General features: G+C 41.9%; 1 protein-coding gene across 3 annotated transcripts in view; it reads left to right on the top strand.

The window, feature by feature from the left end:
* Window positions 1–3,311: 3,311 nt before the first annotated feature.
* Window positions 3,312–13,931, top strand: part of PITPNC1 (phosphatidylinositol transfer protein cytoplasmic 1) — a 132,122-nt gene continuing 121,502 nt past the window's right edge. The window contains exons 1-2 of one of the 3 annotated variants that reach the window (XM_033138882.1): window positions 3,312–3,362; window positions 9,799–9,907. In XM_033138882.1, the coding sequence (XP_032994773.1) occupies window positions 9,860–9,907 (48 nt within the window). In that variant the 5' untranslated portion in view covers window positions 3,312–3,362; window positions 9,799–9,859. Of the gene's footprint in view, window positions 3,363–3,441; window positions 3,522–9,097; window positions 9,908–13,931 lie in introns of those variants that run through there. The other 2 variants (XM_033138881.1, XM_033138880.1) reach the window with 2 other exon arrangements.

The following is a 13,931-nucleotide window of genomic DNA, read 5'->3' as shown; positions in this document are numbered from 1 at the left end:
CAGGGAGAAAATCTGTTACTTATTGGTTGATAAATTAAAAATGAGGTTTCTGTAAAATAGAATAATAATAGAATAGAATAATAATTTATTGGCCAAGTACATTTTTCAATATACTTGGAATTTGCTTTGGCTACATTACAATGTAAAATACATTATGCAAACAATAGTAATTTACAGAGCAAGAGCCGAGGCTGCCCTTCTCGGCGCCTCTTAAGCTGTGTTGGTGAGTGTAGGCCCACCTCCTAGGTGCGATGGAGTTGGCCGGAGGAGGGAGCGGTCTTCCCAGACACTCACAGCAGCAGCAACAGTAAACAGTATTATTTAGCAACAATACTAAAATAGATTAATATTACCTTAACTTTCTAAGCATCTGGGTGAGTTTGTCTAAACTAGAATGTTTTTAGTAGGCACCCAAAATAGTACAGTGAAGGTGTCTGCTTGATCTCAATAGGCAGAGAGTTCTAAAGGGCAGGTGCTATCACACTAAATAATCAAGTTCTTACAAATATGGAATGGGTACAGTGTAGAAGTGCCAATTCTGCTAATCACAGCAATTACTTTAATTTAAGTCCAGCCCAAGATACTTTACTGTCTGAGGCAAAGGACAAGATGTCCTCAACTGGACTGGCAGTTGAATCTTAACTTCAACACTGTCGAGATAACATTATCTGGTGCACCTGCAGGCAGCAGGCCAAAGATTGCATTTTGGCTCCTTGACTGTTGAACTGTCGAGTGTCACAAGACACTGTTCTATCCCCAGTGCTCTTTAACATCTTTATGAAGCCACTGATGATGATCATTAGAAGATTTGTCGCAGTGTTGCCAGCATGTTGATGCTCACAGCTCTGTTTCTGTGCAATGCCTGGATCAAGTGTGGCTGTACATGTGTGGAACCAGTACTTGCAAATAGTAATAGCCTGGATGAGGGCTAATACACTGAAGCTGAATCCTGACAAAATGGAAGCCCTATGAATGGGTAGTTCCTGAGTTTGGGATCTTGGTTGGTTACCTGTTCTGAATCTGCAGAGAGTTGTACTTCCCCTGAAGGATTGGGTCCATAGCCTGGGGGTGCTCCTTCATCCATTATTATCACTGGAGAGCTAAGTGGGCAGGAGTGCCTTTATCCACATTCAGCTGGTGCATGACCTACGACCTTTCCTGGAATGGGATAACTGAGCTGTAGTGGTTTATGCCGTGGTAACCTGAAGATAATCGCTACACTAAATATAGATCTACCCTTAGAATTAGTCCGAAAGCTGCAACTGTGGAGCAGCCTAACAGCAACATATGATAGCCTACCCTTGTTCAAGTAATTGGCACTGCCACTGTGCTATTGGTTCAAGTTGAAGTTATGGTATTTGCACACAAAGTCCTGTACTGTATGGCATGAGACTTGGTTATTTGGGAGACCGGGACGTGGGTGGCGCTGTGGTCTAAACCACTGAGCCTAGGGCTTGCTGATCAGAAGGTCGGCGGTTCGAACCCCTGCGACAGGGTGAGCTCCCGTTGCTCAGTCCCTGCTCCTGCCAACCTAGCAGTTCGAAAGCACAAAGTGCAAGTAGATAAATATGTACCGCTCCGGCGGGAAGGTAAACGCCGTTTCTGTGCGCTGCTCTGGTTCTCCAGAAGCGGCTTAGTCTTGCTGGCCACATGACCTGGAAACTGTACGCTGGCTCCCTCGGCCAGTAAAGCGAGATGAGCGCTGCAACCCCAGACCTAATGGTCAGGTGTCCCTTTACCTTTATATGCCCCTGCCTGAGCACCGCAGCTGGCTGGGAAATTGGTGGTGAAGATGCTAAGTGGGGTAGTTGGCAGTTCCTTACACCCAAGCCTTGGGTTGGGTAATCCTTACCCTTTATCAAATAAGCACCAAATTTGTACGTCTTTTAGTGAAAGCTTTCTATCTTGCCCAGGCCTTGCCAAACAGGTTGGATTGTATTTCATCTCCATACAGTGTTTACTCAGCTATGCATTTATAACTGTATTTTGCATTTGAAATTGGATCTTATTGTGGTTTTGTGTACTTGATGATTTTGTGTAAGATACTTAGCTATTTCAGTTTGAAGCAGTATATAAATAAATAAGGAAATATTTTAGGGTTGGTGTTGCAGGTGTATGGGACACATTGCTTGGATCTCCAACAAAGGGGAGTGGCTGGGGGGGGTGGATGCAAGAGAAATGGCTGAGAGTCTTCCACTGCGGTTGGTGATACTTTAGAGCATTTGCTGACTGGGACAGTTGCTTCACCCCCTAGTGATAGGCCCTCCTTGTTTAAATTGGCATTTTCAGTCATGATTTTGAATAGTTTTGATTTTCATCAGCTCACCCCAGACTTTCCCTATGGATTCATCTCCCACAATCTCTCTTACCATTCACCTCTTTCATCTGCCTAAACATAATCTCTTCTGCGGTGGCTCTTCTGCTTTTGTATTTAGAGGGTAAGGAATATTTAGCACTTGTAATCACAACATATGACAGATGCTACTATAGCCTTGACACCTTACATCATTTCAGTGGGTCAGCATCTTAATACATTAGTCATAACACAGCAGGAGCGCTTAGACTTCTTAACATATAAATTATCAAGTTCTGCTTCTGTGCAGCCTATGGGTGTAGTATTAAAATGTTTTCCAAGAACGGAAAGAGAAGTTCTATAAAGCAGTTTCTCATCTGAATTTAAGAATGTGTAGGATATTTGATATGCTAAATATATATATCACACTGATCCGGTTATTATCCACACCGCTGGATTAAGAAAAGGGAGATGGAACAAACAGTTTGAGAGAACTTGGTTCCTCCTCACTAATTACATGAAGCATAAGCATAATCTGAACCTATTTAAAACTTTTTCACTGCTGGGATAAATTTGAGATAATTTAAGATTAACTGGAGTCAGTTTGTAATGGAATGAAACAATAAGCGAAATGTCTGCATGTTGTGCTACTAATTGTAAATATGTAAATTGTGTATATATGTGTATTTGTGCATTATATGAAAATAAAAATTGAATTAGACAATTCAGCTATAAGATTTGGGTCTTACATTGTAATAAGAGCAAATACTTCCTTATGTAAAATCATTTTTCTTATAAGGACGTAAGTTGAGCTTGCTATATCGAGCCACTGGCCCACGTAGCCCAGCTTCCTCTTCTCACAGTGGCCAACCAGATGCTGATGGGAAGCACAAAAGCAGGACCTGAGCGCAACAGCATTCTGTTCACTTGTGATTCCCAGCAACTGGGCATTCAGAGGCATACTGCTTCCAGTAGTGCAGGTAGAACATAGCCATTCTGGCTCATCACAAAAGAGAACTGTGATGTCATGGTCTTCTGTCCCTCTGATGTTAAACCACCACTGAACTGAGTAAGCTATTTTCATGTGTATTTCAAAAGCACAAACTGGTACTAAGAGACTGAGTCAATGCTATGCTGCATGGAGCATGGTGTGGGTGTTGGAGCTATTGTTTGATTTTGGGAGCAGACCCACCCTTATCGTCCTTCAGCAATGAAGGAACTCATTCAAATAATTCTATAGGATTTTTCATCAGGGAAGGGCTTTGGTCTTTTGAATTTCAGCAGCACCCTGTGCAAGACCCAAATTTGGCATACACCCTGCCTCTTGCCTTCCGTTCTGTTCAATTCACTATGTCATAGTTGCAACACCCTGCTGTAACCCCTAGGCCGGGGGTCAGCAACCTGCGGCTCCGGAGCCGCATGCGGCTCTTTTACACGGCTGCCGCGGCTCCGGGGCGGATACGCCCGCCCACTTCTCCAGCTGGCAGCGACCGCCCTCCAGCTGGCCGGCGGCCCGCCCTCCGGAGGCTGAGGGCGCTGCTCAGGGGTGTACCCAGGATAACCTGGCCTTGAACAGCGGGGCAGTGGGGCTCAGAGGCGGTGGGGACGCAGTAGAGGTGGCGCAGCTCAGCCGAGGGCTCTGGCGGGGAGCGCGCCTGAGGCGCGCACGCTCCTTCAGGAAGAGATGGAGCTGGGCGAGCGGGAGGGGGAACTTTGAAGACCCCGCCTCCGCCTCCGAAGCAGGCGCCCATGGGAGAGGCTGCCCCCCAAGCCTGCCTGGCGGGACCAACCCTGCCCAGCTCCGGGAGTCTTCCTAGCATGGGAGGTGGCCTTGGGGCGGACAGGGGAGCTCCGGGGTCGGCGGGTATATGGGACCCCGCGGCATCCAGAGGCAGCTGGGAGGCGGGACGGGATGGGGGCAGGAAGGGGGCCTTCAGACGCGTCCCTGCATGGACACTGGAGGCCAGGACTCCTCGGCTGGGTCGTGGGACCGCGGGGGAGGGCTGGCCGCGGTTCCTCTCGGAAGGCTGCTGGCTGCTGCGTCGAGGCGACGACGAGGTAGGCAGCTGCGGGCTGGGCCAGGGGCGGCGGGTGGCGGGCGAGGGGGGAAGCCCTCTTTTTAAAAATGGTTGAGGAAGCGGCGCCTGTTTCCCTGCCGCTGCCTCCTTCGCTCCTGGTTCCGCTCGCAGCCTCAGACGCGCGCTCTCTCCGCCCCGGAGCAAGGCCGGGACGTTTTGCAGTTTTTCCTCTGTCCTGAGTGTGTGTTAGGGGAGCCTTGACAAAGCACCTGTTGGCGTGGAAGAGAGGAGTCCTAACTTGGATCTGTGTTCATGTGCAAAATCTATCGCCATTGTCATTAAGGGGGCAGGGAACTCCCCTAAAAAGGTTTGAACACTACGAACTACTACAGCCACCTGTATGCAAGTCAGCACAAACATCACAGGCTTCTCTGGTGCAATTCTGTGCTTTATTTAGCAAGAGAGGAGGTTGGAAGAGGTGAACATAGCCTCTGGTCTGGAATATTAAGGGTAAAACACACTAAGATTATTGTAAAAGCCAGCAGTCTTCAATAAGACATGGGACAAACATTTAACACAAGTGTGCAGTTGAGGACTCAATTTTTTTTAAAAAACAACAACAACAAATCAAATATTTGTATGCTGTTGCAACCCACCTTGGATCAGGCTGTGACCTGGTAGTGGTCCCCAGGGTGGATAAAAATGAATGGTTTTTTTTTAAAAAAAAAATGGATTTTTTTATTTAAATCGGATTTTTTTTTATTTAAATCGGATTTTTTTTTATTTAAATCGGATTTTTTAAATTTAAATCGGATTTTTTTAAATTTAAATCGGATTTTTAAAAATAAAATGCAGTGTTATATTTGTTTTAAATGTCGCAATGGTTTTGCGGCTCCCAGTTTTTTTCCCCCCCTTCGGAAACGGGTCCAAGTGGCTCTTTTGGTCTTAAAGGTTGCAGACCCCTGCCCTAGGCTCAGCGTTCACTGTGGCAGAGCTGGTCGCGCTGCCCCAAATCTGCCTCTGTTTTCATGGTTCTTGCATTCCACTCTGCAGCCTGCAGAGAACCTCTGCAGCTCCACATTCTGATGCAGTTTTATCTAGGAATTGAACAAGTGGAGGTGGGGTTCCACTTGCTTTCACATGCAAAGTTTGTGAATGTTAACCAAGCCCTGTTTACTTCATGTAAGACACTATGGTAGTAGCTGCAGTGGAAGCTTTTGCTTGCACCACAGGAGCATGTAGAGCAAGACGCCCATTCAGTAAAAATGTGAGAATATGGTCAAACATAGGAATTTGAGAGTAGCCTTTATTCTATTTTTTGTGGCCAAATCTATAGCTGCATTAAAAGTCAACGTAATCTAAAATTATAATGTACTGTAGCCATAAAAGAACCCAAATTTTAAATATAGCTATTTCCTCTGGGTAACAGTAGAGCAGGCATTTCTTTGTTAGATGTGTTAAGCCATCAGTGGGCCTTCTAGCTGAGTGTGCATTGGAGTGCAGAAGAGCAAACCAAGAGTTGAAGTGGCTTATATTACCACTAGATGGCAGTGTTTGTCTCTGGACTAAGGCTTACAGATCCTAAGGTTGCATATAGGCAAATCTGAATTTCAGATTTTGTTTGATATTTGTAAGGAAATTTAACTTTAATAGTTGCATCTTGTAAATTAAAGTTTTGGTAACTGATTTCAGGTACTGTATTCTTTAGTAGAAAGTACTGCCTTCATCTATTTTTTGGACGGGAAAAAATACAGCTGGCATTCTAACAAGAGTCCTCATGTACTATAAGGAGGTACAATGCCAATTGTGTTGATGTTTCAGTGCAAAAGTGTTAAAGAAATAGAAATAAGTTTGGCTGCAATCCTAACCCATTTCCTGGGAGAAAGCACCATTGAATTCAATAGTACTTGCTTTTGAGTAGATGTGGTTAGTACTGTACTGTTAGTATCTCATGCTTATTTTTAGTGCTTGGTGTATTTTTATATAAAATGTTGCAGTTGCTGGTTCTTCAAGATCATGGTTACATTTTGGGAAGTGCACACATAATTTACATGACGTAACTTTCAGGGGCAATTTGAGAATATAAATTATTATGCATGTTAATGAATGAGCTTTAAATGTTGACATTCAAACATAATTAAAATGTATCAGCTTTTTATCTGCTGCACATTGCTTGCTTCAAAAGTGGAAAAGGATTATGCCTGCTAAAAGAAGATAATAATGGCAATGTGTTTTCATTGAGGCATTTCTAACTGATATGAGAAGCTATGACTGCTTTACAGAGTTGGGGCTGTTAATGAAATGCTGCTCAAAAAGGAAATGGGTGAGGTTGTTATATCCTGTTTTTGTATGTCCTGTGCTGTCCTTTTATATTTATAAAGGACTTAAACATTTCTTTTTAAGAATACAAGCTTAATATTGCAATAGCTGCATTATTATTATTATTATTATTATTATTATTATTATTATTATTATTATTCTGTTTGTTGCAAAATGCTGTCATGGATCAGAACAAAAGCCTTCTAGTTCAGGATTCCTAACTCAAAGATTGAGGAAGTAGAAAAGACCTGTTTTTACATAATCCATCTTTCATCACTTGCTTTTAGTTTCTTTCAGATGTTATTTCAGCATGGCAGTAAGATTTATTTATCTAGAACATCTTTCCTCTGCTTTTCTCAGAATGACTTACAAAAAATAATAGTTTGGATAGAAGTCATTTTCTACTCATGCAAGGGCTGTTTTCTCCTACAACATTCTATGTGAGATATAACAGTGAAAACAAATGCAGGGATGTTGTTCTGCTTCTGCAGAAGTTGCACAATTAAAAGCAGAAGAGCTACGGTTGAATCTGTGCTGCTGCTGTTACTGTGCTGCTTCCAAGCCTTTGCAGACCAGTGTAGTTGCTGTTTTTTTAAATCAGATCTGCATAGAATGCAAATAAGACATATTAATGGCATTATCCATATGGTCATTTACAAAGAAGAAGTTTGGCCCTTGTGAACTGCTGTTCCCTATCTCATTTGGCTTTCAATCTAACAACAGCTATATAGGGTACGATACAACAACCCTTCAGCTTTTCATAAGTTACAACCTTTCTTGTCCCTGATTTCTCTGGAAGATTTCTCTGGAGTGTGTGTGTGTGTGTGTGTGTGCAGAGGGAAGGAGTGGAAGGAGAAGTCCTGTTTGTTGTGAGAAGAAGCTCTTTGCGCAATCAGGCTGTCACAACTGGATGTCACCCATAGGAAACTGCCAGAGAAAGGGGATGGGAAATGGAAGCTGGCACAGACAGGTAAAGGCAGAGCCATAGCTATGGGGAACTACCTGGGCTGTGTGTGTGTGTGTGTGTGTGTGCATTCAAATGCCCATGGTGGGGTGCCATACTGGGTCTTTGACCTGGGTGAAATTAAGCCTAGCTTTGCCCCTTGTGAAGGGATATGTAATTATTTCAATTACACATACTTTGGCTTCATTACAATATGGTATTGGAACTATGGGGTTGTTCCAAAGGCTTCCAAGAAAGTATGACTTTTGAAGTGGGATTTGTAGGAAACAAAGGAAGTGGTTGCACTGAGGCATTCTGGGAGGCTGCTCCAAGCAATTAGAGGAGTCAAGGAAGAAAGGGTGCAATTGTTTCAAGGAGCAGGAGACCTTCCATGAGGTTGGTGGAGCTGGACAAGTGAAACAGGAAGAGATCTGTTGGGATGTAAGAGCAGAGATGTTTCATATGGGGGGCAGGCAATCATGGAGGGTTTTGAAGCTATTTCTTTGGAGTGTATATTGATGCTTTAAAACTCTCCAGGTGCTTTGGGTGATTATCCTCTTGAGGGATTCTTTTCCCCCCCATGAGTCATTTGTTTTCGTTTGAGTGTCTTTAGAAGTTTGTCAGGAACCACAAAGGCCACAAGGCACTCCTTTGCTACTATTAAACGCTCCAGCAAAATTGTAGCTGTTATGTGAAATGCATCATGCCCCAAAGCTCCACAGATAGCAGGAAATAGAGCACCATAAAAAGGCTGGTGGGAAGTGTAAGTAGAGGTGGGACTACCACCACCATAACCGTTCTTGGTTTATTACCACAGAAATTTATAAAAAATGCAATTACATAAAATATTTTGCAGGTGTTGTTGCCTCCAGTGAAGAAGAGTTTTCTTCTTGCATGTATCTCATGCTTAGTTATATTTCTAAACACATCCATCAAAGGTCCCTTCGGATCTCTAGGAACAGCTTAGTAGCTATCGCTGTCTGGAATTGCCTCTAAATTAGTCATATACAGTGGTACCTCTGGTTATGCACTTAATTCGTTCCGGAGGTCCGTTCTTAACCTGAAACTGTTCTTAACCTAAAGCACCACTTTAGCTAATGGGACCTCCCGCTGCCGCTGCGCCGCCAGAGCAAGATTTCTGTTCTTATCCTGAAGCAAAGTTCTTAACCTGAAGCGTTATTTCTGGGTTAGCGGAATATGTAACCTGAAGCGTATGTAACCCGAGGTACCACTGTATGTCAGTTTGACTCAACTGCTGCTCCTGCATTTTTCTAAATGGCCTGAAATCAATCTGCAAGAGCCAAAAGGAGATATGCATGGAGAGCGGGGAGAAAGCAATTATCCCTTTGGATTTTATTTGAATTCAGTTGCAGCTTGCTTTCCTTGTGCTGGCTGACACTTCAGCAGAGACATGCTGTTTTGTTTAAAACGTTTGCGTTTTTTCCCCCCCTATGCCATTTCCCTATTGGCCGGATGGGGCCATCCTTCCTGCTGTGGCTGCTGATGTCAGACACACACTCACACCCTTTCTAAGGCTGCTGCTGCTGCAGAGACTTCTCAGCACGACCAGATAGGACCCGAGTACGTACACACAGCTCTGGTGGGGGAAACCCAGCCCTCAAGAACGATCAAAGGTGGAAGGAAAAGCCAAGACACATCCTGTCTCTCCCTCAGGGTGCAGTAATGCTGAACGGCATAACATCAGCTTTAGTACAGTAAGGCGGGGAGAGAGAGCCTTGTTTACCAGTTTGGGAAGGAAACGTTATAAACCCTTTGTCTTGGAAATAAGCTTTGCATCTTTGCTGCTGCTGATCCAGTGTGCTGCCGCTGCTGGTGACATTAACATCTGTGGACTATTTCATTTATTTTTACTTCCTCCCCCACCTCGGCTGCTCTAGGAATGTCTTGATGCAACTGGAAAGATATTGTAGATTTTAATGCTTTTCCAGTGGATGTTTCTCCATTCACTATGATAGCATTTTATGTTTGAGACTCCTTTGTGTATGTGGGAGTGAAAAATCACATGATCTCAGTTTGAAGCAGGAAAACTGGAAGATAGAAGAAATTCTACACCCCCCCTTTTTTTGCTAGATCAGCTTTCTAGATGGTGGCAGTGGCAATTTCTACATACATTGTCAAGCACACATACTACAGTGTGCTGTAGACCTTGCTGATTTTTTTAAATACATAAAAAAGATTTTTTCCCCTTTTTGTTGTTGCTGCAGTTGGGGTGCACTGTGATTACGTTTCTCCTAAATTGCTGATTTGCATTTAATGTGAAGGAATATGCTCATGAAGGAGTACCGGATCTGTATGCCTTTGACAGTTGAAGAGGTAAGTGCAGAGGATGATAATGCTTAGTGCTTTGTTTTAACAATTGTTCCTGAATGTGACTGGAGTGGAGAAGAGTTAATAAATGACCGTGGTGTTTTATTGGGTTCTTTCTACTATTATGAAATGATTTTTCCTTCCTCTCTAGTTCATGGAGTCGTATTTCTGTTGCGATGGAAGGAAAGTGCATGCAAGCAAAAAGTAAATATACCAATTTACTGTGTCATCAGAGTTCTGATTGGCTACTAAGCTTTGCTAAGAACACACATGCAAACATAAGCAGGTACGCACACTTTGAGCAGGACTGATTTGGAATGAAATCCATGTGGCAAGAATTAATCCAGTGAAATTTCAAAAAAATAAAAATAAAATAGAAATGTTTGGTAAAGTCATGCTGTTCTCAAAACGTGCTCCTTCCATACTTCAAATTTAGATACTGTGATAATTTTTCAAAGTTTCTCCTATGTAAAGTAGCATTTGTAAGTGAGCTTCCAGTGAAACTTTTAATGTAGCCATTCCATTGTTGATACCGTATATTTTACTAAAGCACAGTGTATTTAGGTACTGAGTGTAGCACACACATATTTAAATAGAAGCACACATATTGAGAACAAATGGCAGACAAAGGCAAAACAACATTAAGTATGTTGATCATGGTAGTTTTATATTCATAAGGCAACAGACTTCAGTACATAAGCTACAGCTTTGATGAATGTTTACCGGTATATTTATTGGAATAAAGTTGTGATGTTGTACATACAGTGAACATCTAACTTCCCCTTTGTTTTCAGATTCATATTAAAATGTTATGCTTGTTGTTTTAATTGCCATTCACTCCTTATCATGGAAGTTTATTTTCCGTTTCATCTTTTGTTCATCTTTTGGCAATGCGCAAATACATTCATTTTATTTTTGTTAACAAACAACACTTGACAGTACTGTAGTCCACAAGGGGGAGCTTTGAACATGTTCTTCCATAGAACTTTGTTCTCATCTTTTGATGCAGAAATATATACAATAGTGGTAAGAATATCACTACTAGATTGTTGCAGGTTTCTTTTTTCTGTAAAAAATAAATAAACATAGCACTTGCACTCCATGTGTTTTGGAAGGCTGCTTGGACTATCTGGCATGAAACATTTCGGTTGTTGCAGAAGTAGCAGTGAAATGTATAAAAAGTACCACATTTCTGCCTTCCTTGTGTAAAATGACTAAAGGGAAATACAGTTTTGAGGTTTCCAGTGCAATCTGCTTTGTACCTGTGTGTATTTGCTGGCTACATAGTATTCCGTACATCTGCAGATAGTGAACCTGTTGGGAACTAGCAAGCTCATACAGTGTTTGCTGGAGGTACATGTAATTGGTTGTTGTGTTGGTTTTTCCTTCAGTAGTTTCTTATCTTTTCCAGCCTTCCCAGCAAAGCAGGCATTCTAGTTTTTAAAACAGGTTTGCAAATAATTCCAAATGAATTATTAGTCCATAAAAAATAACCACTGTGTTAGCCATTTGTGGATATTTACAACCTTAAAGCAACCCCTGCTCACCTTCCCCCCCCCCCATTCTCATTTTCAAAAGTTTCTATGCCTAGTAGTTTGAAGAGAATAGTTTTGCATGAGTGAGAATTAAAACCCCAGGTGTTGGTGTAAATATCTGAAAACCTTTGATGCCTCTTCAAGGGCAGCTTAAGTAGACTTTTAAAGTATTCCTGTAGTGCCATCAAAGTGTGTCAAATGCAAAACCATCTTTTAACAAAGATTTCTGGATGTGCCTTGGTACAGTTTGCTGCTACTTTATACTGTGAATAAAATTGCAATCTGATGCACGCTAACTTGGGAATGAGTCCTATTGAACTTAATGGACCTTACTTCTACGTATGTATGTTAGTCAGTCTATATTTCACTCTTATACAGTATCTGTGCTGAGCTCACTGCCCCAAACAATTACAATGAATTAGTAATTGTTGGCTATCTGCAACAAGTTATGGACAACTTTGCATATAGGCATTGAAATTATACATACTTTTAGATCTGAACAGGATGCCACCCTGGATGAGGAAAAACTTAACTTTAATACAGTAACAGTTAATTTTAATGATATTACTTGGAAGTTTGCGAGTGTTTCTATAAAAGAACCTACTTTAAAATGATATCTGAATGTAATACAAACAAAGCCTACATTCTAACCACTTAAAACTGACTATCAAACACACTGTGGTGATTCAGATGTGACATCAAACAGTTTGACATTATGCATTGCTGGATTATTGGGTTTGATTACTGCCTCTCCCTCCCTTTGTTCCTTGTTCTTGCACTTCCTGCCTCCTTTCCTGGTTTGAGATAAAACTTAGTTTGAAGTTTTGGTTGGCAAACTATGGTTTGTGCTTTCTCCACAAAACAGAGTTGGAAATTAGGTGTCTAATTCTGTTTTGCAAGGCGGCAAACACAATCTAGTTTTCCAGTTTGGATAAAACTGGCAAGCTGGCTGCCTGAAACAAAGATAGGGGGCAGGGAAGCCCTATGCATGAAGGGCAAACGGAAGCACACAAACCTGGGTCTCACCTTTGGCTAGTGCGTATAAAATCAAATAATGGCTTGATGAACCAAGATGCATTTTAAGATAGGCTTAAGATAGAGCTCACATATCTGAACTTGCTTAGTGTCCTTAATTGCTTCATCTCTACATTGTGTAGTAGAAAATACATGTTAGTTGCATGAGAAGCAATTTTGGATTATGCCCTGGTAATATAGAAGTTAATTACCGGTAGTTTCAAAAGCAACCTTTTTTTATTCAGTAAACATTTGATAGAAAACTTGAAAATCGATTTAAATTAGTTTGCCTTGGAGCATGTTTATTGAGGGCTCTGAAATATGTTCCTCTTCTGAGACTGTAGCCTAAGTAATCTTGGTAATTTTCTTTTTAACTATTGTTGTTTTGTACAGAAAGCATTGGTAAATGTACAGGAACATTGTGTGATTAAGATGTTAGTAACTAACTGTTGCTTCCCTTGGCTTCATGCTGTCCTGTTACTTTCCTTTAGTTTTTAAAAAAGGCTATGAGCATATGACCTTTAAACATTCATAATCAAGGGGGACTTTTTCATTGAACAGTTAATATATTTGTTCAAAATCTCATGTGACTTGAGTGCGTCGAGTAAAATGTCAGAATCCCATCTTCAGTAGTTTTGTGGTAAAAATTTCTGTTATGATTACAGTTTATTTCCAGCGCATGTAGAACTCTGATAAATCATATCTATTATAACAACAGAAGACTTGATTCAAGTCTTCTGAGTGCCTATGCTCATGTAACCACAATGATGCCATTTGTGTGCAAGAGACAGAGATCAGCAGGCTCAGGATAATCCTGAGATTTGTGGAAGTACAATAAATTTTTTTGGGGGGGGGTGAGGTACAAAACCTAATGAAAACTGAGTGTGCTCAGGGGCCATGGAATGCTGACTGACTGTTGTGGAATAAGAAATGGGGGAGGTGGAATGGAATATGGTGAACAAGAGGCTTCCACACGGCAACATTTTGTTGTATGTCCCATGGCTTATAGGGCTAGGCGATATATCAATATATTGTCCAAAACTGGTTTGAAGTGCATATTGTGATACAGGTTTCATAATTTTTGACCTGGCAATATATCGCAAATCATGATGTGCATGTGTGCGTGTGTGCGCGCGCACTATGCAAAAATCACAATGTGGGAAAAACCCATGAAGCCAGCCAATGCCTCTATATAGCTCCATCCTTGTTTCCAACATCGTGCTATGTTGTGATGTTGAAAACCAGATATCGCCCAGCCCTGTCTTAGCTACTTACACATCAGCAAAAAACTTCACAGGTCCACTAAGCCAAACCAAGAAACAAATGAGCCCCTGGAAAGTATGACTTTGCTCTTCCATGGTCATTATGCTGCTGTGCTGAACTACACCGCAGTTTGGCTTCATGTATCAGCTAATGCTTGGCTCATGGTTTAGTTGTTTACGAAGCAAATCACGGGCTGTAATCAAGGTGTGCCCTGTGGT

This window comes from Lacerta agilis, chromosome 2 (assembly GCF_009819535.1).
Source record: "Lacerta agilis isolate rLacAgi1 chromosome 2, rLacAgi1.pri, whole genome shotgun sequence".
NCBI classification, from domain to species: domain Eukaryota; kingdom Metazoa; phylum Chordata; class Lepidosauria; order Squamata; family Lacertidae; genus Lacerta; species Lacerta agilis.
This window is presented reverse-complemented; position numbering and strand designations above follow the sequence as displayed.